Below are 25,524 nucleotides of genomic sequence, written 5' to 3'. Positions count from 1 at the left end.
GGTGGGAGGCCGGTCAGAGGGCATAGAAAGTCAGCCCAGCCAGGGATGCAGGAAGTCATGACAGCCCCCGCTCCATTTTGCTGTCCGGGAAACCGAGGCCTGCTGCCGTTGCCTCCACATCATGCCTGCCCAGAAGTAAACCAATTAACACCGTGTCTGGTTCTGTGTTCCCAGCGCCTGTCTCATTATTTGGGGATTTATGTCTCGGTCACTGTGAAGGACGACTGTCCCGGTTTCCACTGGGGGGAGCCTGGCCAGCCCTGGAGCTCAGCAGGGTAGGAGGTGGTGCCATCCTGCTTGGGGCAGGATGGGGATTTAATTTCAGGGGGATTTGCAACCAGTGGGGAGCCGCCCTGGGCACATGGTGGCTCTGGGCTATTTTAGGAGGCAAAAGGCTGGCCCCGTTGGGGGAGGGATCATGGCAGATTTGTTCAAGTCTTCAGTGATTCTGCTCTTTTGGTGGGAACAGAAAGGAGCTGTGATGGATGGGACAGGCCCACCTGAGGCTGAGGGTTCTCTCACCCTCCTGGAACCCAGGGGTCCGGAATTACTCTGCATTCCCCAAGCCCAGTTGGGGCCATGAGCAGAATAGAAGGCAGATGGCTGGGCAGGGGCCTATGGCTCCTTGCCTGAGTCCCTTTGCTATGGGCTTTGCTTCAGCTGGAACTCTTGTTACCATTAGTATGAGTGATTAGTGTAACCATCTCATAATTTTGGGGGAGAAATTATATTTATTGGGCACTCAGGGAAGGCCCCACAGGGCTGGGAATAGGACTCAGCCTTAAAGCAGGCACAACCAGGCTCCTGTCCTGTGCAGGCCAGTTCCAAGCTGGTACCATGTGCCAGGCAAGTCCCGTCTCTACTCTGAGCCCCAGCGCCCTGTCCCTCAAGCCGGTCCCCTAACACCTCATTAATGATGTTCATATTATTGGCCAAATGCATGTATGTCAGGCACTCTGCAGGGCTGATCTCCTATTACCCTGTGCATTGCTGTTATGTATTCATACCCCATTTTATAGGTAAGGACACTGAAGCTCAGAGAGGGAAAGTAACTTGCCTCAGCCCACACAGCCAGAGTAAGGACCCCGTCCATTTCTGGTGCTCACAATGAGAGTTGGTTCATTCCTCAAATCCAACCACATGTATTGGTGGATTTGTGTGCCAGACACTTCTAGGGCCGGGGGATCCTCACAGATATGGCAGAGGAAGAGGAGCTAACAGGATGAGACTGGACTGTACTGAGAACTGAGTGGTCCAACTAGACTCGGCTTTGCTTGGACTGATGGTCACTTTCCGACCAGGGAAGGCAATAACCCAGGGCCTGAAGCCCTCCTCTGGCGAGTGGTAGGTAGGTGGGCAAGAAGCACCAGTACCACCTGGCACTTCCAGCTCCCATTATTATGAAGAGGCTTTCCATGTTTCCTTCTTTCCCATCCCACTGTTACTGGACAAAAGTCCCCAGAGAATATTAAGATAAGGCCTTCAGAGGCACAAGGACCCAGAGCAGAGAGCGTAGGACTTGGAGTCAACTTGGGTGGGTTTCAACTCCACCCCTTTCTAACTGTGTGGCCTCTGGCAGTTGAACTAGATCAGAGCCTCCCTTTCCTTACTTTCAAAGTAAGGAGAGAAATACCGACCTTTCTGGACTCTGGGAGGATAAAGGTGTGGGAAGAATACAGAAGGCCCACAATTAATGACAGTGTTTTGTCTGTGTGCAGGGTTGGAGTTTGGGGGTGTGTTATTCCTAGGTATCTAGGTGAAGCCACGTCTTTGCAGTGGCACTAAGCTGGCACCTGTGGTCTTGTTGAATGATTTCAACAGGCTGGGCAGAACGGGAGCACCAGCAAGCCTAAGCCTAAGGTCTGGTGCTCACAGTGCAAGAAATTGCTCTTGGCGACTAGATGGGGAGGCTGAGTTTGCCAGCATATCACGTGTGAAAATAGCCCTGGGGGGGGGTGGTATGGACCTCCCACCCCCAGTTCTGTACAGAGCTGACTCAAGAGTGCAGAAAAGTTAAGAGATGAATAGAAAACAGGGTTGAGAATGGGGAAAAGTGATTCTCTCCCTTGTTCTGTTCTAAGGACATTGAAAGCCTAAATCAGGGGCTTAGGTTGTGATCCCAGGATCCTGGGATTAAGCCCTGCATCAGGCTCCCTGCTCAGCAAGGAGCCTGCTTCTCCCTCTCCCTCTGCTGCTCCGCCTGCTTGTGCTCTCTCACTCTCTCTATATATATCAAATGAAAAAATAAAATCTAAGAAAGAAAGGAAAGGAAAAAAAGCAAGCAAGCCTAAATCAGTTTAGAGGGATATGACCAGGATAATAATACCACTCCACCCCACCCCGAAACAAATTGTTATTAAGTTGCTTATTTCAGGTGGGTTGGTCACAAGCAAGGGCATGAATAAAGGCCTAGAACTACCTCCTCTTAGTGCAGAGCAGTGGCTGGAGCGGGATTTGGGGAAGACATTTCAATACAATGTGAAAAGTACAGTGTTAGGGACCCATACAAAGTGTCCTAGGAGCACATAGGAGTGGCTTCCTGGGGGATCCCTGGGTGGCGCAGCGGTTTGGCGCCTGCCTTTGGCCCAGGGCGCGATCCTGGAGACCCAGGATCGAATCCCACATCGGGCTCCCGGTGCATGGAGCCTGCTTCTCCCTCTGCCTGTGTCTCTGCCTCTCTCTCTCTCTCTCTCTCTCTCTGTGACTATCATAAATAAATAAAAAATTAAAAAAAAAAAAAAAAAAAGGAGTGGCTTCCTGGAGGAGGTGACCATCTCAGGGGAAGAAGAATTGAGGGAAATGGGTCTCTTTAGCTGGGAGAAGAGAGCCCTTAGGAAGAAGCTGCCAGGGCAGCCCTGGTGGTGCAGCGGTTTGGCGCCGTCTGCAGCCCAGGGCGTGATCCTGGAGACCCGGGATCGAGTCCCGCATCGGGCTCCCTGCATGGTGCCCTATTCTCCCTCTGCCTGTGTCTCTGCCTCTCTCTCTAGCTGTGTCTCTATGAATAAAAAAAAAAGAAAAGAAAGGAAGAAGCTGCCAGCCCTGTTCAGTGGGCTGTGGAAGGGGGTGTGTGTTTCTTCTAAATGACCCAGGAGTGGATCCAGGACCTGTGCATGAGCATTCTAGGAAAGCAGCTTTCCAGCCCCCCATATCCATGAGATTCCTGTCACTGACAACCACCCAATAATGGAATATTCTGTCTTGTGAGGCAGTGAGCTCCCTATCTTTGGCATATGCAAGCAGAGGCCAGAGGGGACAGGATGACCTCGAAGACCTCTTCCAAATCTGAGCAACTGTGATTCTCCATGGACAGACACAGGATGTGGACTGTGCCGGTCAGAGGTGTGACTGGATCAAGTGAGAGGACGGGTGTGCTGCCGGATGGCGAGGGGCATGTGTACCATGACAGTCAGCCCCACCCTGAGCCTTTTTTATAGTAACCACTTTATTAAGATCTCATTCACACAGCATACAATTCCCCAGCTGAAGTGTGCAGTGTAATACGGATTTGCTTTTAGAGTGGAAATGAACTCATGCATTCATTCAGCAACTGTTTATCGAGCATCTGTTAGCTACGCATCAGGCTTTGGGCTGGTGCTTTAGACACGTAGGAGATAAAGGCTGTGCCCTCACGGGGAGACAGGTAAGTGTCCAAGCAGAAGAAGGACATCTTGGGAGATATGCCAAAAGGGAAGTAAACCCGAGACTGGAACAAGGAATAGTTGGGCTGTGACAGTGGGGTCTGGGGAGGTGACACTGGAGCTGAGGCCTGAGCCTTGAGGAAACAAGCCTGTGAAGGTCAGGGGAGCGTTCCAGGCAGGGGGAACAGCAGGGGCAAAGGCCTCAAGACAGGAGTGAGTTGGTGGGTGTGAGGTACAGGAAGAAGTTCTGCGAAACTGAGCAGCAGCCAGGTGCCCTGCCCCAGGGGGCGAGGCTTGGCCAGGGCTCCCCTTGGTGGGACTTCCTCTTTCCAGGGCCTGGTAAACACAAGGCCTGCCCTGAGCACCATGGGGGGGTGAGCAGCACTGACACATCTTCTTTGGATATACAAGAGCCATTCTATCCTCTTTCTTTGAGACTCGCCTCCTTACCCCATTACTGCCTCTCCATTAAACAGAAGGACTGCAGAGCGTTCTCAGGAGGTCATACCTGAGGCCCCCCGCCTGCCCCTGCTTGGCTTCATGCTCCTGCACTGTGCCACCACCCTGGGCCAGACGCCATGCACTGATTTCCTGGGAGAAATCAGAAAAGAATCCCAACGGCAGGCATGGGTGAAGTTTTCCCCACTGGCTGTCTCCTCTGACCTGCAGAAAGGGATCCTAGGAGTCTGGAGTCTCCCACTTGATGCTCACTTCCTGCATGACTTCGGGCCACTTACTTAACATCCCCGTCTTTCAGCTTCCTGGTCTGTAAAATGGGGATCAAACCAGTTCAGGGAGAGTGGTTATGAGGATTGATGCCATCTCTCCCGGTACCCAGTAGGTGCTCCCTGAATGTCAGCTTTCTCCTTCTCTCCGAGCTCCCCACCCCACCCAGAAAAGAGGCGATTTAAAGGGGGTGGGGAGATCACAGCAGAGCCCTGGGAGGTGGCCACTTTGGGACTCCCTTTCCCGATCCCTAGGACCCTTCAGACACCAAGGGGCATTCATGCCTGGCGGGGGAAGGGTAAGGATACTCACCAATGGGCCCAGCCCTTCTGCAAGGAGCACCCCTGGGTCTCCCCTCGTCTTTCCTCCCCGGGAGCCCTGCCGCGCAGCTCCTTCCCGGGGTCTCGCCTGTGCTCGGCTCCCAGCGGCGCGGCTCCTGGCACCTGCTCGGCGCCGGCCGGCCGGGGGCGGGCTCGGGAGACCGGCCGCCGTGCTGGGACTCGCAGGCCGGGACTCACCCGCCGCGCACCTCCAGGAGCCGAGAATCCGGATCGTCCCGGGTGGCCGAGGGCAGCTGGATGCGGCCCCGCTCGGGTCGCGAGCGCCGTTCAGGTAGGCGCCGGCGCTGGCCGCGGCCCGCACTCCCGGCTGCCCATCCCGGACGGAGCCCGCTGGGGCTGAGCGCCCAGGGGGCCGCGGCGCGAGCGGGGCGCGGGGGTCCTGTGGGTGGCTCTGTAGGGCTCAGGGACCCTGCCCCACCGTGTGGGGTGAGGGAGGTGGGCAGCCAAGAACTGCACCGTAGTGAACCGCCGAGGTTGGGAGATGGCAAGAAGGACTTCCAGTTCCCCCTAGGGGAAGGGAGGCTGGAAGCCCCAGGGCAGAGAGGGTGAGACCCCCCACCCTAGGGAGGGGACAGTTCTCTGAAGACAAGGAGCTCAGCCAAATCACTCCCTTTCATTTCCTAAGGAAACGAAAGAACCCCCAAATCAATCCATCCTTATCAGCCCCTGGGATAAAGTAGAATGGAAGGAGTAGGGGAGGGGTGATTGCCTATTGTGTTTTTGGGGGTGCAAACAGCACACCTGCCCCCCCCCCCCCACTGATATGATTCCTGGTCATTGGAGGCCTTCCTGTCCGCCCTTCCCCCTCCAAGCCCAGCTGCCTCATCTTCAGCAAAGGGCATAGGTGGGGCTCTCCTGGCCTGCCTTCTACCCAGAACTCTCAAACAGACTGGGGACTCCCAACCCTCCTCCCCCTGGCTCCTCGGACTCACGCCCCAGCCCCAGCTTGGAAGTGCTGATGGTGGAGGCATCACTGGCAGGGAATGGGGTTTGAGGGAGCCACCGCTCAGCCTGGGGAAAGCTGGGCTGGACAAGCAGGTCACAGATGAGGAGACCAGGGACCAAGATCCTGGGCCCTGGTGGTAAGAGGGGTGGGGGTCTAGGGGATCTCCAGCACAACAGGTCAGGTTTCCCAGGACTTGCCTGGCAACAGAGGCTAGAAATGGGGGTGCCAAGGCTAATACTCTCTTCTTAACCACCTTCCCCCCATCATCATCTTAGAGGCAAGGAGAGTTGCAGATTAGATAGCAAGAAGGACTTCCTTCCTGGGGGTGGCTTGAGGCTCTTTTGAGGGAGTATCACTGCCCAGGAGAGGCAGCCCCTATCTTTGGGGGTGTCAGGATGGCAGGAGGCCCTCTGGGACACCCAGCCACTAGGGGTGAGGACAGAGCAGGCTGGGGGAGGAGAGGTGTTGGGGGATGGTGACCTCATCTCTGGACCATGGCTCTCCCTCACCTCCCATGCCCTCTCTCTCCCTTCCTTAGAGCTGAGTGTTGGCTTTCAGCACCTCTTAGCCAGTTTACTCCACAAATCCCCAGCACCCAGCATCTCCAGGGGAAGGTGTTGGGCATTCTCTGTCACCACTTTGGATGGTTGGATGGGAAGACAGACATGGCTGCCTTGGTTTGCCCCCCCCCCCCCCCCCCCCCCCGCTGGCTCCTGATACCTGGAGTGGAGGAGCTGTTGCCCCATCCCAGGGCCTCCCACCCTGACAAAGCAGGGAGGTATGGGCTGGGGGTTGGCATGGCAGGTCCCAAAGGGCCATCCTACTCCTCTAGGTGGGAGTCTCTGGCTCCTCCAGGGAGTCTTGGGTGTGACCTGGGTGTGACTCCAGCTCTCTGAGCCCACAGGATGGCTGGGGCAGATGCCACCCTGTTAGTGGCCATGCACTGAAGTGGCTAATACCCTCCTCCTCACCCTAGAAAGCTGTCAGCCTTGGGAGTGGGGAGGTGGCAGGAGAGACCAAAATGCTCAGTGGTGGCTCCTCAGGGGCACTGACCCGGGCCCAGGAGGGCTCACACTCTGCTAGGACAAGAACAGACAAGGCCTCTCTTCTTCCAGACACTTCTCTCTGCAGCTGGGTTGGTGGGGAAGGGCAGGATCCCCAACTCCTGTTGGTGATCCTGTGAGTGAGAGGGATGGGGGCTGCCATGGTGTGCACCCCCTCCCCCTGCATCACGTGATGGGAGAGGACTGGCCCCACTCACCTGCCTCTCTTTTCGACTCTGAGCCTTCATTTCCTCATTTGTAAAGCCTCACAGGGTTGTTGTGAGGGTTAATGGAGATGCTGTTTGGCCAGAGGGCAAGGAGCACTCACCAGGTCTTTCTCCATACCCACCCCGCCTTCCTCTGGTGGCTGGAACAGACAAATACGACCTGGTCTTCCCCTCACCCTCACCTTAGAAGCAGCTGCTCTGTGTTGCAGTGGCAACACAGCCTGCAAAGGACCTGAGAGATTACCCCGGCCCCACCCCCTCTCTTTAAAGAGGGAAAACTGAAGCCCAGAGGCACAGGGACTAGCCTAAGGTTGGCCAGCCAGCTGGGCTCCCTTCTCAGAGGCAGGGCCTAGGACCTGGCTGGGGAAGGTAGGAGGGTAGATGTTGGCAGGCATGGGGGAAAATACCAGAGTGTAATTGGGCTCATTAAGGATTTAGTGAGGGAGCCCTTCATGCCGTGCCAAAGGCTGGGGACAGGCCTAGAACCTTCCTCTCCTGTTAACCCTCTGGCAAAAGCAGCTCTTTCCTGAGGACCCCTTCCCCAGGCTGCAGCTGAAAAAACTCCCTGCTTGGCACTGTGTGGCTTCCAAGGTCCCTTTCCAGCCCTCTTTGGACAGGCGGGCCAAGAACTCCACCCTACTGCCTTGCCGAGGGCCCCATGGAAACCCAAGCTGAAGTCCATTCATCATGGCAAAAGGGGTGGAGGTGGAGCCTGGGTGCTCCCCCCACCCCCCCCACCCCAGTTCCCTATGGATGGACAGACAGACAGGCAGCAGCCCTGGCCTCCATCAGCTCTCCAGCTCTGGTGTGAACCTGTCTTTAAATGAGTGGCTCCCTCCACAATCCAACCCTGCTGCAGCTCTAGCCCTCTCTCAGGGAAGGTGGGAGCAGGAGGGCTTTACCCCCTTCCTGTGCAAACCGCAGACAGACACCTGGGTACGTGCATGCTCTTTCCCCTGCTTTCACTTGGTCTTTCCAGAACTCAGCTGAGGTTCTGTTCTTGGGCTTTCTTCACATCCCTCCCTCCCAGCCTCTCTGGCTCCAACCCCTTCTGGCCAGGGTGTGGCCCCTGTTAGGGGCTGGGCATCCCGAGGGTCTTCTCAGGAGTTTCCTAGAATCTGTAGGGTCTTCTCAGGAGTTTCCTAGAATCTGTAACACCCCCACCCCAAACTAGAAGTTCAAAAGAGGGCTTGGCAGGCTTTAAGGAGAGGTAAGATAGGTCAGTAGTTAAGGATTTGGGCTCCAGGGTCAGATTGTCTGGCTACGAAACTTCTCAATGCCTGTTCTCTAATCTATGAGGTGGGATAATAGGTTAATAATAGTGCCCACCTCATGGGGTTGTTATGAAGTTTAAAAGAGATCCTATGTATAAAGCGCCTGGCACATAGTAAGCTCTCAATAAATGGGGTTGTAAATCTAAAGAGGTGGCCTGGGCAGCTGGGTAAAGAAGTAGTCAAGGAAGCTTCTAGAAACAGCTCTTCACTGTGTTTCCATGTACTTTGAAGCAAGTCCACCCCCCTATTCTGGGACTCAATTTCCTTTTCTGTAAAAGAAAATGCACCAGCCAGGCCCTGTCCAAGTATAGGTCCAGCTAGGGTGAGTCATCCTGCTTCTTTATAGGGACCAGGGCAGGGGGTGCTGGCCTGCTGATGCTAACCGCAGGGGTTAGACAGATGTGTATGCGCCCTCAAAAGTGTCCACTCCTCCACATTTTCTGGCTGGGAATCATGGCTTAGCTGGGTTGGTGTGGCTCCTGAGGGGACAGCTGGGAAGGCTGGGTCAAGCAGGGCAGGTTGCAGCAGGCCAGCAGCCTGGCCAGAGGAACACAATTAGCCCCGGAATCCAGGCAGGCCCTGTGAGCCCAGAGGCTGTATATCACAGAGGTTTAATCAGCCCCCGGCAGATATTTGTCGGCTCTCTTGGGCCATGTCCTCAGCCTGCCTGTCATAAATTGCACCAAGATTTCAAAATCCCCCTGTCCCCTCCCTGGCCGGGCCGGCCATTCTCCTCCTAGGGGTGGCCAGGAAAATCTCAGGCCCCTGAAGCCTCTTCCCCACTGGCACGTTGGACCCCTCCTAAAACACTTGCACCCCGAACTTTCTCCCTGGTCCTTCCTCCTGCTGCCAGAGTGGGGGACGACTCGTGCAGGCAGGAATGTGACTCTGAGAACCTCCACCTAGAGCTGAGAAAGTGCAGAATGGAGGTGGGGACTCAGCCTAGGAGGGGGTCCCTCACAAGGTGATGGGAGTGACCTCCCAGGGTGCCCTCTGTGAGCAGAACTGTGCCCTGGACCCCAGACACAGTGCCCGGGAGGCTGGCGGAGCTCGGGGTAGGGGTGGCAGCCTGCCTGCCCCGGGAGTGCAGGAGCGGGGTCCTCCTTCCCGGGAAGGGTCCGGAGCTCCAGCCCTTAGCTTCCCGCGAGCTGTTCGCTGCGCCACCTGGAGGCTGTCGCTGGTACTGCAGCCTCGCCGGGGCCCCAGGCTCGCGGGCCGCCGCGCTCAGGCACCCAGGAAAGCCCGCGGGTCCGGCCTTCCACGTAGCAGTTTCTTAGTTCCGTCGCACCAGGTGGCCTGCACAACAGAAATGTATTGCCTCACGTCCCGGAAGCTAGAGGTCCAAAATCAAGGTGTCCTCAGGGGGGTTTCCTCTGCGGGCTCTGAGGAAGTCACGTGTCCCCGCCAGCGAGGCTCAGGCCCTGCCCGCAGGAAGCCCCTCGTGTGCAGCACAGGCAGGGAGCGGGCACACAGGCCCAGGAAGTGAAAATGAACACAGTTCGGTGTGAGAAAGGGAGCTGGCAACCCCAGAATAGCGCAGGTCAGAGCTGAGGAGTCGGGCAGGAACGTTCCAGAGAAGTGAGTTGGAATGGAAAGATGACATCTGTGTGTGGCAGATGAGGGGTCTGGAGGGGTGGGGTGGTGTGTGTGTGTGTGTGTGTGTGTGTGTGTGACAGAGAGAGAGAGAGAGAGAGAGAAGAGGCTGTGCTCAGCAGACACAGGCAGGAAGGCCCAGGTTGCTACTGAAAATATCAACTGTTGCCACGGCCTGGGTGGCCAACACAGCAAGGGACATCTGGAGCCACGTGGGTCAGGGGTGGGGATGGCTTCACACGCTGTCAGTGTTTGTGAATGTCACCCGGCCAGGCACTGGGCACAGGGAGGTAGGGTTTCTGCACTCACCCCTCTGGCTAGTGGTTGCAGCAAGCGCCACATGCCTGCCTGTCACAGGACTGTCAGCGCCTGCTGTGGGGCTGAGAATAGGGCCCTGGCTTCCCCCAGTGTCACTCCCCTAACCTCACTGCTGCCTCTTCCTCCATGATCCCCCGGCCCCCAAAATCCAAGTCTTCCTCTCTGAGCTTTGCTCTGTGGCCAGGCCCCCAGGTGTCAGCCTCTGGGTGTGTGGACACATGTGACACTCTTCCAGATGTTCCTGTGTTTTATTTTTATTATTTTTTAAAGATTTTATTTATTTATTCATGAAAGACAGAGAGAGAGAGAAAGAGGCAGAGACACGGGCAGAGGGAGAAGCAGGCTCCATGCAGGGAGCCTGACGTGGGACCCCATCCCGGGCCTCCAGGACCACGCCCTGGGCCGAAGGCAGGTGCTAAACCGCTGAGCCACCCAGGGATTCCCTGTCCCTGTGTTTTAATGCTGCTTTGTTTGAAATGGACCCTGCCATGCTCCCTTTTGCCACCCTTGTGTTGGGAATGTTCAAAAGCCGGGGAGTTTCACCTGGGACACAGGACGGAGGTGTCTCCATGACTTGAACTCCTCTTGCTCCTTCTGTGTGTTCACAACACTCAGCCTGTTTACTGGTCTCCCTCTTTATCTGCTCAGGTATGAAGCGGCCACTGAGTCCCTCTCCCCCGGGTGAGAAGGAGCCCCCCACATCTGGAGCTACGGAGTGCCCCCCTCGGCCCTCAGAACCGCCTAAGCCCAAGCGGGAGAGGAAGCGGCCATCCTACACTCTCTGTGATGTCTGCAACATCCAGCTGAACTCAGCAGCCCAGGCCCAGGTGCACTGTGGGGGGCGCGCCCACCAGCGGCGGCTTCGGCAGCTCAGCTTGGGGAAGACCCCCACAGGGCCAGGTCAGTGTGGAGGGGCAGAGGGACGCTGCTCCCACAGGCTTCTTCTGGGCCCCATGATAGGCTCTGGGTCTGTGGCCTCTCTCTGGGGAGGGTCTTGGGTCTGGGGTGCCCTCAATGGGGTCTCGGGGTCACAAGTGCCCCTGACACATCTGGACAACCTTCCATAGGGTCTCTCAGGATCTGAGGGTCTTCAGGACTGAGGGCTTCTCTTCAGGTCTTTTTGGGGTGTGGGAGCTCTCCCTGTGGGGTCTCTTGGGGCCAGGACTCCTAAAACATTTGTCCAGTCTGAAGCCCCCTGGCATGGAGAGTCTTTCTGATCAGGGGTAGCCTGGGCTCCTGCTCTAGTCTCTGAAGGTCAGCAAGGTACATGACACTCCTGCTGAGGGACAGGGAAAGCCCCTCTTCCTTTGAAGGCTGGACTCCTGGCCAGGATTTCTGCTTCTCCCTGGCTAGGGTGACTTTGCAGAGGTTTGGCTGTGAGCACTGAAGGGGCCCGCTGGCAACAGGGCAGATTTCTGGGGGAAATGGGTGAATGCATTCATGAAGGTGATTCCAACTGACAGGCATATAGGGGCCATGGGGAAAACAAGGAGAGGCAGGCTGCTGGCTGGCAGGGGAAACAGGTTCAGAACCAGGCCCAGTGTGGGAGATGGTCAGGGCCAGAACTTCTACCTGGTTCTTGACAGTAGCCACCAGAAGCCTACTTTGCAGCCTGGACTGGTAGCTTTGCCAGAGGGCTACACTCTGAACTCTGTAACAAGGCAGCCTGTTCTTTTGGTGAATACTCAGGGGTCACCCACTGTGTTCCCTGGGAACTGGAGACAAATTCTCATCTTATTCCTCACTATCCCGCTCTGAGATGGAGTATGTCTTTGGTCTGAGGCGGACACAAAAAGAACATTAGAGTGTTGTGGGGGCCACATGCGGATACAAAGGGAGAAATAGTGATTATACGCTGGGGATAAGGCCAGAAAAGGCCTCCTGGAAGAAGAGAGCCACACTGAGCTTTGGGAACAGGGGCCTGGGAAGAAGGGACACTGCAGGCAGAAGTCACTGCATAAGCAAAGGCAGGATATGGCCTGATGCTGGGACCAGCTCCTCTACCTGAGCGCTTGGGGCTGGACACCAAGCGTGTGACTCTGAGGAAGAGTGTATCTGACTGTATGGATATTTCTGGAGTGTGTGCGTGTGTGTATATATGTCTGTGTTCAAAAGTCACTCATTCATTCATTAGCTATTTATAGAAACCAGTTCTGTGCAAGGTATAGAACAGTTTGTTTGGAGGATTCGTATTTTACTTTTTTCTAGCTTTATTGGGGGTATTATTGACACGTTTGTCAGTTTAAGGTATACAGTATGATGCTTGCTACACATATGTATTGCAGGACGATTACCACATAAGGTTTGTTAACACCTCCATCCCCTCACATAATTATGATCGTGTGTGTGTTGATAACATTTAACATCTCTCCACTTAAGTAGGTAATACAGTATTGTTCATTATAGTCACCACACTGTGCATCCGATCCCCAGATCTTTTTATTCTTAAGATTTTATGTATTAGGGCAGCCCCGGTGGCGCGGCGGTTTAGCGCCGCCTGCAGCCCAGGGCGTGATCCTGGAGACCCTGGATCGAGTCCCAGTTCAGGCTCTCTATATGATGCCTGCTTCTCCCTCAGCCTGTGTCTCTGCCTGTCTCTCTGTCTCTATGAATAAATAAAATAAAAATCTTAAAAAAAAAGATTTTATGTATTAATTCATGAGAGACAGAGAGAGAGAGGCAGAGACATAGGTGGAGGGAGAAGCAGGCTCCCTGTGGGAAGCCTGATGCAGGACTCAATCCCAGGACCCCAGGATCATGGCCTGAGCCAAAGGCAGACACTCAACCAATGAGCTACCCAGGTGTCCCTTGATCCCCAGATCTTATTTGTCTTACAGCTGGGAGTCTGCGCCCCTCGACCAACATCTCCCCATTGTCCCCACCTACCAGCCCCCGGCAACCAACTGTAATCTCTATTGCTATGGTACTGGCTCTTTTAGATTCTGCATATAACTGAGAACATACAGTTATTTGCCCGGGAATTCATATTTTTCAAAGGTGGCATACCTGCCTGTCAAAGAAAGAGCTGTCTGAAGACCCATGCAGACAAGTTTGTCCAAGATCATAACGGGTTTCGAAGAATACGGTATAAGAATACGTAAGAATAACGGTGCTTGGAGAAGTCAGAGGCAGAAGGGAATTGGCAGAAGTCAGGGAAAACCTCAGAGAAGTGACACTGATGTCACTTGTTGGATCTCGGAGATGGAAAGGAAATCCCAGGCAGAGAAACAGCTCGAGCAAATGCCATGGGGCCTGAGGCCCGCAGCCTGCCGGGAGCGGTGGGCAGTGCTGGGTGTGTGGCTGTGGTTGAAGCTGAGCAGGAACCACCCATGAGGGCCTCACAGCCAGGCTGGGTGTCTAGCCCTTGTCCCAAAGGTGATAAGTGTCACTGAAGGGCTCTGAGCAGGAGTTGTCGGTATTTCTAGATGTCTCTAGCATGGGGAAAGGGTAAGACTTGGGGGTGCATGAGAAGAAGGAGGAAACAGGTTCTGGGGTTTTTTCTGTAGCAGAGCCAGCAGGACTGGGTGACTGGACGATGTGGAGAGGAAGGTGCCCAGGATGGCTCCAGGTGGGGAAGGCCAGTCTTGCCTGGCTGCCCACCCTTCCACCCCTGCCCCACGTGGCCTCTTCAGGCCCTGCTTCTGGGCAGCAGTCCCTGTGGTACAAGCCTCTCTCTTCCCCTTCTCACCCACCATACCCACCTGGAGAGAGCAGGCGACGTGTGTGCGAGGAGCAAAGGCCACAGCACCAGATGTGGCCAGAGACAGACTGCCCAAGGGAAGGGGGACCACTTTGTGGGGCTTCCTTCTTCCCACGGTCCTCATCCGCAGAGTTCTGGGTAGGGTTGTGGGGACACCAGGAGACATGATGCCTGCTACTCCTCTCCAGATGATTAAATGGGAAGTGAGTCACTGTCCCTCCAGTCTTCTGCGTGTGCTGGTCTGAGCCAGGATTCTACTCAGTGCCTGCCCTTGGGTATAACGGTCTAGGGGGGGAGACAGCATTGGGGCCAGACCTTTCTTTTTCTTTGGGGGGGGGGCAGACCTTTCTAACAGCCCTGCTGAGGGAGTGAGCAGCACTGTGGGAGCATGAAAGAGTGATGACTAATGCCTAGTGCAAGGGTGAAGGGCCCTCAGATTTCTGGGAACCCTGGAATTGGAGGCTGCAGCCAAGAACCTGTTTGCTGTTAGCCTCATTACTTCTGAGGCTACTCTTGGGCCATGACCCCCCAACACCCACCCACTTCCATGGATTTCTCCTGTCTCCTGGATTCTCCGAGAGCTGGGGCTGGGAGAGGCAGCCCCAACAAGAAGATGCTAGCAATTGCCCTGGGGTTAGGAGTGGGGGTGAGGGGACCTCAGCCATGCTGCAGGCCTCTCCCAGCACTTGGTGGGTACTGGGCCAGAGCAGAGAGCCCTTAGGGTGCAGCTGACTGGGGCAGCCTCATCCTCTGAACAACAGAGTCACAGTAAACTTTCAAGAGCCATGAGGCAAAATATGAGGAGCCTTTACCACAGGGCTCTGTTGCTAGACACTAGACACGTGAGGTCTCAGGTCTGTGGCAGCTAGGAGGACCACTCGTTTGTTGGCAGGCTGCTGAAGGTGTGGGGGTGGGATGGTGCTCTGGGAGGCCCCCTGGAACTGTCACTTTGATTAGGGGTCTGTGGGGCTGGAGGCTTGCAGGGTGACAGACCGTCACAGGCAGTGAGGCGAGGACCCTCTCCTGCTCATGCCCCTGAGGCCATCTGTAGGAGGGGGAGGGCGGGGACTCTTCCCTCTTCTCAGAGGCCTCCTCACTCAGCCATACCTAAGTGAGCCTGGAACACCTGGGAGGGGCGCAGCATGGGGAAATGGCAGGTGCCCATGCCCACGCTTCCCCAATTCCCTCCTGCAGGTACTTCCCCAACTTCCCCTCCCCACCCTCCACCTTATCTGTCTCCTACACAGCAGGCCCTTTCATTCTGCAGGAATGTGTGTATGTGTCTTGAGCCATCTTTCCCCACTCCCCTTGTCCTTCCTCCACCCCTCACAGGGTGGGGCCTGTGGGCACCAGGCACCTCCATCCCAATAAGGCTGAACTCAGTGACCCTACTGACGATCACACACATGCCTGTGCGCGCGCGCACACACACACACACACACACACACACACACACAAATTTTAGGTGGTTCTTGAACACCTACACAAAGGTTTACTGGTTCAAGCCTCTTAGCCCCAAACTCTAGTGTGGATGTTGGGCCAGCCCAGGGCAGGAGAAGGGTCCACTTAGTACCCAAACTGCTTGGAAAGCACTTCCATGTGCAGCAAGGCATTCCCTCCTCAGTCACACCTGGAGTAGATGCTGGCACTCAGTTCTCACTTTACATTGGGATGTTGGAGCTCAGAGAGTTTAGCAACATACCCAAAGGCACAGAGCTGGGTTCAGATCCTAGTGTGTCTGACTCCCCGATCCTACCCTCCTTGCTGCTGAGGAGAGCAGCATATATTAAGAGACATTGGACCTTGATGTTTTAGGAATGGGGAGGGATGGCCAGAGAAGGCAGACTGGCTCCCAGATGATTCCACAGTACTCAGAACCCATGGCTCTCCTCTGCCTTGTGCCTTGGTATCCTCCACTGGAAAATGGAGATGCCAGCCATCTCCCACTTGGTCTCACCTGGCTGGGGAGGGGAAGGGAGCCTCCCGAAGCCAATCCCTCCCATCTCCCTTCTCTTGCCTGGACTGACCCAGCCATACAATTCACTACAACCCCCCCCCCACCACCACCACCACCACCACCACCATCCTGCAACATGACACCAGAGCAGAGAGAAGGGGATTTTGAATATGACTTAAGTTCTGACTGGGTCAGGGGGGCCTTGGGTGGGGAGTGCAGAGTAGACTCTAAGGGGGACAGGAGAACACAGATGAAGTCTGATGGTAATGGATTTCAGGGCAAAAGTGCTTTGGGGGTGGCCAGGCATCAGAGTGGCAGGTGGAGGCTGTCCCCCCAACCCCCACGCCCCCACCCTCAAATCCCCCCCCAGCTCCTGTTCTAATCAGGCCCTCCATCTCCTCTTAGAGTCTTTGACTGCACAAGCCTCTAGCTGCATTCTGAGCCCCAGAGATCAAAGACCTTGAGCTCAGGTCACGCCTGAGTCACCGGTTTGATGAGCTCCTCACCCCCCACTCCCCGCAGATGGATTAATTTCAGTCCCATCAGGAAGCCCTGGAAGGCCTCCAGCCTGTCCCCCCAATCGCTTCAGTACCTCACTTGGCTGCTGATTCCTCCGCGGGGCCCCTCAGTCCATCCTAAGGCCTTTGGGTGCATGTTTCAGAGAAACGGCTCCCCCGAATGCCACTGGTAAGTTCTTCTTGCAGTCTAACCAAGAGTGCTAGGTGCCTGCCCTTGGGTATACACAGTCTAGACTGCTGCTGTTCTCCGCCAGTGACAGGTGACACTCTCTCTGAACCACCATCACATCCTCCTCCCCCAGGGGCGAACCTGACCATCAGACACTCCCCCCTCCCAGGGACCACCTGGAAATGCAAGCTTGTCTGGGTAGAGAATTAGGGGGCTTAGCTCAGATCCCTGTCCTCAAAAGACAAAGATTCCATCTGTGTCTGGGTGGGTTAATTAGCCGTGGGCTTGAGTTTCCTTCCTCTCCCCAAACCAGCAACTCCGTCCCCCCAGAGCCTCTTCCTAACAAACCTGTTTTCAGGAGCTGCTGCTGCCAACCCCTCCCCAGACCCTCTGCGGGCTGTACTGGCTGCTCCAGAGATTACAGGTTATTGTCTGGTGGAGACAGGATGCTGAGGGGGTGGGGGGCTAGCGCTGGGCCTGGGCTTGGAATGCCAGACTGGATCCAGCTGTGGGTTGGCTGCCTCCCCCCCACCCCCATTCCACTCCCTCCCAGTCACCAGGTGCTCAGGTGAGTAGAGAGCTGGCCCACAGTCAGGAAGAGGAGGGGGAGGAAGGAGCCAATGGAGGAAAGCAGAGACTAGACTAGGGGGGTAGGGAAGGGTCTGGAGCAGGGGAGTAATGTCAGAAAGGTTCTAGCTGACCAGATGACCACCCCCCTGCCCCACTGCCCACCCCAGGCATTGCCCAGGTAGTAGGTCCAATGGTCCAGGTACTGGACTAAGAGGGACAAGCCGCCTGGGGCCCCTTCCCCCAACACCATGGCCAGTGCTCTGGGATGAGGGGGTAAGGCCTTTCTGGGCCAGTTTCCCCTTCAGCCAAAGGAGGTAAATGTAAGGGGACGATGGGCCAGAGGATGGAGCAAGGTTGGGTAGGAATGAGGGCTCCTGCAGCAGCAAACCCTGAGGCAGGGCTTTAAAGTTCAGCAAGAACTTTCTGGCAGACTGAGAAGGGGCTGGTAGCCCCTCCTTTCTGGAGGTCTCTAAAGGCAGGGTCAAATGCACTGAAGTACAGGATACACTAGCCCGAGACTCTGGGGAGGAGGGGGATGGAATCCACCGCCCCCCCCCCCCAGGCCCTACATCTGCCCCATCCTCCACCCTTGGGGCAGGAAGTGCTCTATGCCTTCCACCCTGGTTGGGATGGGAGCAACCGGGAACCTGGCAGCTCCTTCCAGGCAAGGCGAGAAAGGGCCCTGCCACCGCTGCTTTCCAGCAGGAGTCCCTCCCTCCGCCCTCCCCTCCTGTCCCTCGCATCCCCACCCCTTCCCTCTGTCACTCTCTGGCTGGTTTCATTCGCTCCTCAGACGGCGCTCCGCGGTGCCTCCGAAGGCGAAGGCGGAGAATGCTCTTGGGTGAGTGCTGAGGATGCCAGAGCATGGGGAGGGGGCTCCCAGGAGGGTGGGTCTCTCCTTTCCCTGCCCAAACGTTGGCTGCTATTGTGGGTCCCCAAAAGTTGTCTGTGGAGAGATTCTGGTAGCTAGCTGACTCTTGGTACCTTTTCCCAGGTCCAGGGCTGGGCAGGGGAGCCCCCACTCTGGCGGGGAACAGAGGTGGGGGTGGGGGGTGGAGGGCAGGACTGGTCAGGAAACAGGAGGTACACCTTGCCTGAGGGAGGTGTGCTACACTCTGGGCCAGATGCATATTGCAGGAGCCTGTGCCAGAGGCTCCTTGTATCAAATCATACCTTCAGCTGCCTCCAAGGGGCTGCCAGGAGCCTCCAAGGAGGGTTGTGGCAGGTGGGGCAGAGGGATTGTTGAAGAGGGAGTCATTATTTCAGCAGAGAGAGAAAGAGAGAGAGAGAAATGGACAGAGGGAGAGGGGCAGAAATCTGGGTGGCTCCTATCTGAGATCCAGCCACTGCCCTAGGGTTAACACCTCTGCCCCCCACCTTTATCCATGGTCTCCGGGCTCACCTCTCCACACACGGGTTGTTTGGCACTCTTTGAGGGAGACAGCCATTACCTTTTCAGAAGTATTTTTGGGAACCCCTTCCACAAAAGCAAGGGCTGGAGGTAGAGTTCTTCTTGTGTCTGGTCTTGGGGGTCTCCCTCCAGCTCAGGAAGGGGGCTCTGGAGAATGTGGGGAGCACCCTCTGGCCATGGTGAAAATCCTAAGCCGACTGGGGAGTGGGCAAGGAGATCTCAGATCAACCCCCCCATTCCCTACCTTTGGCTCTGTCTTCCTCCTAGATTCCCATTTCCTTCAGTTTTGGTTTCATCTGTGATAGGATGGGCAGCTTACTATTTGAGATGTGTGTGTGTGCCTCAGGGAGGACCCTCCCATCTGCCTTTATGACTTGTGATGGGGCAAGAGAGAGACTCTGGGTTTGGCGACATGAGCTTGTGTGTTTATCTGATGCATTTCATGTTGGAAGGGAGGCTGTGTGCATACACCTATCACCTATTTTTTTGAATACTTCTGTATTTTTATTTTTATTTATTTTGTATTTTTATTTTTAAAAATATGCGTCTGGGATCCCTGGGTGGCGCAGCGGTTTGGCGCCTGCCTTTGGCCCAGGGCGCGATCCTGGAGACCCGGGATCGAATCCCGCGTCGGGCTCCCGGTGCATGGAGCCTGCTTCTCCCTCTGCCTGTGTCTCTGCCTCATTCTCTCTCTCTCTCTGTGACTATCACAAATAAATAAAAAATTAAAAAAAAAAAATAAATAAAAATATGCGTCTGTACATAGGTCTTTGTATATACGTGTCTCTGTGATGGTGCATGCCGCTGCCTGTCTGTGGTTTTGTATTATCTGTATATGCCTTACTAGAGGTCCGGATGCCCTCCTGTGTCTGTCCCCCTGGGTATATATGATCTGAGTGTGTCTTTGTTGATCTTGCCTGTCTATGTGTACGTGCATGCTTGTGTGTAGCCTCTGGGCCCTTCTTTGCCCCCCACCGGTGTGGGTGTCTGTCCATCTCTGCATGGGTACCACTTCTGTATATGCACACATCAATGTGCCTACATGGTCTCATCATGAGGGGATGTGTGTAAGTGTGTGCCTTGGTGTTTGTGCCTGTTGCCATCTATGTGGGTGCCTATGGATCTCAGGGTGTGTGTTCCTGTGCTTTCCTGTGGATCTTTCCAAGCAATGGCAAAACAGCAGGATGTGGTTTGCCCCGATCCTCTCCCTTGGGTGGCAGCCAGAGTGAAGTTAATTCATAAGATACCTGCTCTGTGCCCCAGCCTCAGTTGGACCCCAGGGGGTGGCCTTTTCTCTGCTACTCAGTCTAGTATGTTTATGTTTGACCAGAGCCACAACCCACCCTCTTGAGGCAGCCATCCAATGAGCTGTGGGTCCCAGCTGTGGACCCCCGGTCAGAGTGGGGAAGGGAGGGACTTAGCCAGGGTATTGTGCTGCAAAATGCCATCACAGGAGACCCCTCCTCCCCATACCTGAGCTTTTCATGGGTGTGGGGCTGTGCGGTCCCATCCTGGGACAGGTTTAGGGTCTGCAGTGTCTCCTTTCATTTGAGTGTACCCACAAGCCAGGCAATCTCGTGTGTGTGCATGTGCCATGACTCATGCGTCATCCCAGCAGCCCTGGGGGCCAGGGTTCACGGTGAATGTCAGCAGCAGACGGTGGGTGGTACAGAGCAGTGCTGTGTGAAGGGTGCTGGGGGAGCTTCCAGAAACCACCGGAGACGCCCTGACCTCAAATCAACGTGTGGCCTAGGCCTTGTTTGGGAGAAGAGTGTAACCCAATGGAGGGGTGGGGGTTGCTACTAGGAGGCATTTCTGAGTGACTATATTGATGGGAAGGGGAGACTAAGTCACCAAGTGCCTAGGCGGCCCCCCATTTTTTTTAAATTTTTTTTTAAGACTTCTAATGTCCTTTTTTTTAATTTATTATTTATGATAGTCACACAGAGAGAGAGAGAGAGAGAGAGAGGGGCAGAGACACAGGCAGAGGGAGAAGCAGGCTCCATGCACTGGGAGCCCGACGTGGGATTCGATCCCAGGTCTCCAGGATCGCGCCCTGGGCCAAAGGCAGGCGCTAAACCGCTGTGCCACGCAGGGATCCCCCCCCCCTTTTTTTTTTTTAATATTTTATTTATTTATTCATAGACACACACACACACACACACACACACAGAGGCAGAGACACAGGCAGAGGGAGAAGCAGGCTCCACACAGGGAGCCCGACATGGGACTTGATCCTGGGTTTCCAGGATCACACCCCAGGCTGCAGGCGGCGCTAAACTGCTGCGCCACTGGGTAGGCGCCCCCCCCCCCCTTTTTTTTGAATACTTCTGTATTTTTATTTTTATTTATTTTGTATTTTTATTTTTAAAGATTTTATTTATTTATTCATGAGACAGAGAGAGGCAGAGACACAGGCAGAGGGAGAAGCAGGCTCCACGCAGGGAGCCTGACGTGGGACTCAATCCCGGGTCTCCAAGATCATGCCCTGGGCCGAAGGCGGTGCTAAACCACTGAGCCACCAGGGCTGCCCTTTTTAAATGGCCTCCACACCTAGCTCATTTCTTCCTCAGACCCATCCTGCCCTGCCCTTTCCTCTTCACCCAGCCTTAATTCGCACTGAACAGATGGAGGAAACTGAGGCTTATAGGTATGCGTCCAGCCCAAGGCCTCAGAGGTCAATGTCCCTGGAGCTCCAGGGCAGGCCTCTGGACCCCAGGTCTGGGAGGGGTGGTCTGCCACAACTCCACATGCCTCCATCACCTCCTCCCCTCTCCTGGGAACCCACACAGGGGTGAGGGTCTCCTGTGCATCTTAGAGTTCTAGGAAGCCATCACGCCTCTCTCCACCAGCACCCATCCCCCACCGGATCCAAGTATTCCCATTACAAATAACTCACTAGATTAAAAATTGAGCTCCCAGCTCACTTTCTGAGCTTCCCCACCAGGCCAGGGGTATTGAGCCTTCCCGCAGCAGCCTCCCCTAGCCCCCCCCACCCCTTGACCTTTGTAGACCGCACTGTACTTGCAGCTGCCCCAGGGTTGCTGCGCTGCCCCCTGCCTGGGATGTCTTCCCTGGTAAAACTTCTCTTATCCGGCACTTAACCTAACACACTGTCCCCGCAGACCTTCGGCTTCACCGCCCCCCCCACCCCGCCCCTCTTCCTCTGCGATCCCAAAGCATCGTGCTGGGGCCTCCCAGCGCTCCGTTTGGCTCGCCCCTGGGAGCTCGCCGCGGGGCGCCCCTCGGGGAAGCCCTGCCCCCTCGCGCTGGCGGGACAGCCCGGGCGGTCTCCTGTCCGTGCCCCGCCGCCTGCGAGCGCAGGCCGGGGTGGGGGTGGCCGCGGCGGGTGAGCCCCGGGGCGCGGGCAGGGCGGCCCTCGCCGGTGCTGCGCCTCTGCGCCCCGGCACCGCTAGTGGCTGCTGTCGCTCGGCGGAGCCCGCGGAGCCCGCGGCCAGAGCGTCCACCGCGCAAGATGGTGGCTCCCGAGGCTCCGTGAGTGTGTGCGGCTGGCGCGGAGCCCGGGCCGGGCGGGGCGCCCCCTCCCCGAGCTTCCGGCCGGGGGGGCGGGTGACCGGCGGGGGCCCCGCGGGCGGGGCCGCGGCGCGGGCGGAGCTGGGGGGGGGCTCCGGGACCTTCGAGGGCTCCCCCCACGCGCCCCCCAGAGGAAGCTCCCCAGCCCTCGGCGTCCCGGCCGGGACGAGCGGGGAGCCCCCACCTCCGGGCCCTCGGCCGCCGCCCAGAGCCGGATCCCCTGGGGCCTCCCTAAGGGGCTCTGGGAGGAGGCTGCGGACGCCCTCCTAGGGCCACAGGAGCGCTCTGAGGCCGGCCTGCCAGCCCGACCGGTACACAGTCACCCCAGGGCCCCACAAGTTGTGGCGGCTCACCTCCAGGTGCGCAGGGTGCCGAGAGGTCTGAGGGACCTGGGGCTGACAGGTGCGCCCTCCTGGTCACCTCTTGTTTGCACCCGCCCCAGGAGCTAGCCTGGTTCCCTCAGGTTGAGGTAGAGGAATGTCCATGGCTTCGGCTGGGTTGTCTTAGAGCAGTGCGGTCCAATAGAACTTTCTGGGGGTGAAGTAAATGTCCTCTGTCTGAGCCATTTACTACAACAGCCAATAGCCATATGTGGCTATTGAGATCTTGAAATGTGGCTAGTGAGATTGAGGAATTGGATTCTAAAATGTTTTTCTGATTTTTTTTTCTTTTGTAAAAAATATTTTATTTATTTATTCATGAGAGACAGAGGCAGAGACATAGGCAGAGGGAGAAGAAGGCTCCCCACAGGGACTCCATCCCAGCACCCCGGGGATCACGACCTGAGCTGAAGGCAGATGCTCAACCACTGAGCCACCCAGGTGTCCCATGTTTTTCTAATTCTGATTAATTATAAACAGCCACATGTGGTTACTACCTACCATATCTGACAGTGCCATTTTATTTTATTTTTTTATTATTTATTTATTTATTTATTCTTAGAGATGCAGAGAGAGAGAGGCAGAGAGAGAAGCAGGCTTCATGCAGGGAGCCTGATGTGGGACTCGATCCAGGGTCTCCAGGATCACGCCCTGGGCTGCAGGCCGCGCTAAACCGCTGCGCCACTGGGGCTGCCCTGACAGTGCCGTTTTAGAATCCATCTTTCCATACATCCTCCCAGAGTGCCTACTCTTTTGTTCTTTAATCAAAAACATCCTGGGGATCCCTGGGTGGCTCAGTGGTTTAGCGCTCGCCTTTGGCCCAGGGCGTGATCCTGGAGTCCCGGGATCAAGTCCCATGTGAAAGGTTTCTGCATGGAGCCTGCTTCTCCCTCTGCCTGTGTCTCTGTATCTCTCTCCATGTCTCTCATGAATAAACAAATAAAATCTTAAAAAAAAAAAAAATCCTAGGTCCCATAGTAATTTTATCCTTCTGCAGAATAGGGCAGGATAGCCGGTTTCTAGGTATATGGAAAGGAGTTGACAAACTTCTGAAGGGTACCACCTTGGAGTTGCACCTTCTCTCCATCCTAAGATCCTTTGGATGGTGGTGGACTGGACAGGGTCACAGAATCATGGGATCTCGGGAGGAAAGGAGGTCAAAAGCAGTTGATTTAGCCACCCAACAGGTGCCCAAGGCCCCACTCCGTTGTTCTTTCTGTTTGAAAACTGGTGCTTCCTTATTCACTCCCCAAATTTTGTGGAGCACCTGCAGGGTGCCAGGCAGCATTCCTTCTCAGAGGTTCAGATGTGAAGTTAGTTACCTTTCCTGCCCTCAAGAAGCTTGCATTCTTGAGAGAGAGGGAGAAGAAGAAGAGAGAGAGTGCCAAGCAATAGAAATTGGAGAAAATAAGATTTGTAAACCCCGAGGTATACAATGGAGGAAACAAACAGAAAGTAGTGACAGAAAAGAAAGGGATCTCCTGGGAGGGGATAAAGAAGTCTCCTTGGAAGAGGGGACCAAAGGGGAAGTGAAATAGGCAGTGTCCAGAGGAGTTGGAAACATTCTAGAAGAAGGTACAGCATATGCAAAGGCCTTGAGTATGGGAACCTGGCACTCTGGAGGAACTGAGGGAAGGCTAGTGTAGCTGGAAGGGGAGAGAGGCACAAGTGGCTACCAGAGAGGTCAGCAATGCCTGGGCATCTAGCTGACCCTGAAAGGGATCCTGGCACTGGCCTCAGAGAACAAGCAGTCACAGAGGGCTTTGAGCAGTATGTTTTCAAAAGCCCCCTCCACCTGCTCAGAGAGGGGTAAGAGTGGAAACTCAGAGTGCCATCCAGAAGTGACTGCCATAGTCCAGGCAAGAGATGCAGGATGTCCTGGATGAGGCTGGTGGCAATGGCATAGAGAGAAGAGACAAGTTATGGGCAGATGGTGGAGGTGGAGCTCAGAGAGCCTGTGGATAGACCAGATCCACAATGTAGAAGAGAGCAGGGGCTGGAGGGGCAGGTTTCTGGCCAGAGCATCTGGGTAGGAAAGCATGTGTCTCCTGAGCTGGGGATGACTAGGAAAGGAGCATATTTGTAGTGACAGACTGATAGTTCCATCTAGACAAGCCACAAAAGTGATTAGATCAAGAGGTGTGATGCCTAGAGGAGTGCTGGGGCTGGGGTTATTTCAGGGTGACCAGCAGAGGTGGTTCTGAAATTTGGGGACAGTTTTAGGTTAGGAAGAGGAGGAGGGGATGACATCAGAGGCCGAGGAGTGCTGATGGGGACAGTGGACATAGGGTCTTAGAAGTCAAGGAAAATACATGTTTCAAGGAGTGTGAGGTGAGCAGTACCAAATGCCACTTGGCATCTAAGGGAAGAGGACTGATGAGTTTCATTGCATCTGGCACTTCCCTTGTACTGAACAGGCTGCCCCTGGAATTCTGTTCATCTGCCCTCGTTTTACTTATCTACCAAGTGCTAGGTTCCTTGAAGGGTGCTACGTATGTCTATCAGGAGGACAAGACAGTCCCTGCTTTCCCAGAGCACAGTCATCTAACCAATAGCCTCAGAAACAGGAAATTCTTTCATACAGCCCAAATCTGTCCCTCCATTCTCTTAAACAACACACTTTTGCCAAAAGGCATCTGCATGCTGAGCCCTGTACGGGATCCAAAAATGAACAAACGTGATCTTCGCCTTCCAGGAACCAAGTGCAGAGACACACAGAGAATCCCTGGGTTTACCATATTGTATTACCCACACACAGAGAAGTATGGGATACTAGAGGACAGGCACCAGCGGGGGTTGGGGGTGGGATCAGGGTGGCAGAGGGGATTCGGAGCTGCTCTCTAGGAATGCATGGGAATTAGCCAGGGAGGAGGGATAGGAAATTCCAGGCACAGAGGATGAAGGCAGGAGCAGAGTAACAGCTGGGTGTGTGGGGGGAATGGTAAACCTTTGGAGCTGGCCCTGCAGCCAGGAGCAGCAGGAGGCTGGGGAGGGCCTCGCTGGCTCTTGGTGAGGTGTGTAGATTCAGGCAACTACTTAGGATACCAGGGAAGAGGTGGAAGCAAGGGAGCGATCCGTGTGTGAGCCTGCTCTCTGAATGCTGAGCAAGGGATGAATTTGGGGGCTGACTGCAGAGGTGGAGGTAGATGCATAATCCAGGTGAAATAGTGCAGGCTAGA

General features: G+C 55.5%; 1 protein-coding gene across 14 annotated transcripts in view; it reads left to right on the top strand.

Annotated features, from left to right (window-relative positions):
• The window catches only part of LOC144286604 (uncharacterized protein C17orf113), a 53,556-nt gene that overhangs the window by 13,174 nt on the left and 14,858 nt on the right, over positions 1–25,524 (top strand). For 2 of the 14 annotated variants that reach the window (XM_077853233.1, XM_077853232.1), the window contains exons 1-2: positions 4,803–4,976; positions 10,755–11,006. In XM_077853233.1, coding sequence (XP_077709359.1) covers positions 4,943–4,976; positions 10,755–11,006 — 286 coding nt within the window. In that variant the 5' untranslated portion in view covers positions 4,803–4,942. Of the gene's footprint in view, positions 1–4,547; positions 4,977–9,626; positions 9,774–10,754; positions 11,007–16,305; positions 16,451–17,813; positions 17,862–21,685; positions 21,781–21,802; positions 21,927–25,524 lie in introns of those variants that run through there. The other 12 variants (XM_077853231.1, XM_077853229.1, XM_077853235.1 and 9 more) reach the window with 11 other exon arrangements.

Source organism: Canis aureus, chromosome 16, assembly GCF_053574225.1.
Source record: "Canis aureus isolate CA01 chromosome 16, VMU_Caureus_v.1.0, whole genome shotgun sequence".
Lineage (NCBI taxonomy): Eukaryota > Metazoa > Chordata > Mammalia > Carnivora > Canidae > Canis > Canis aureus.
Note: the sequence above shows the minus strand (reverse complement) of the source record. Positions and strands in the feature narration are given on the sequence as shown.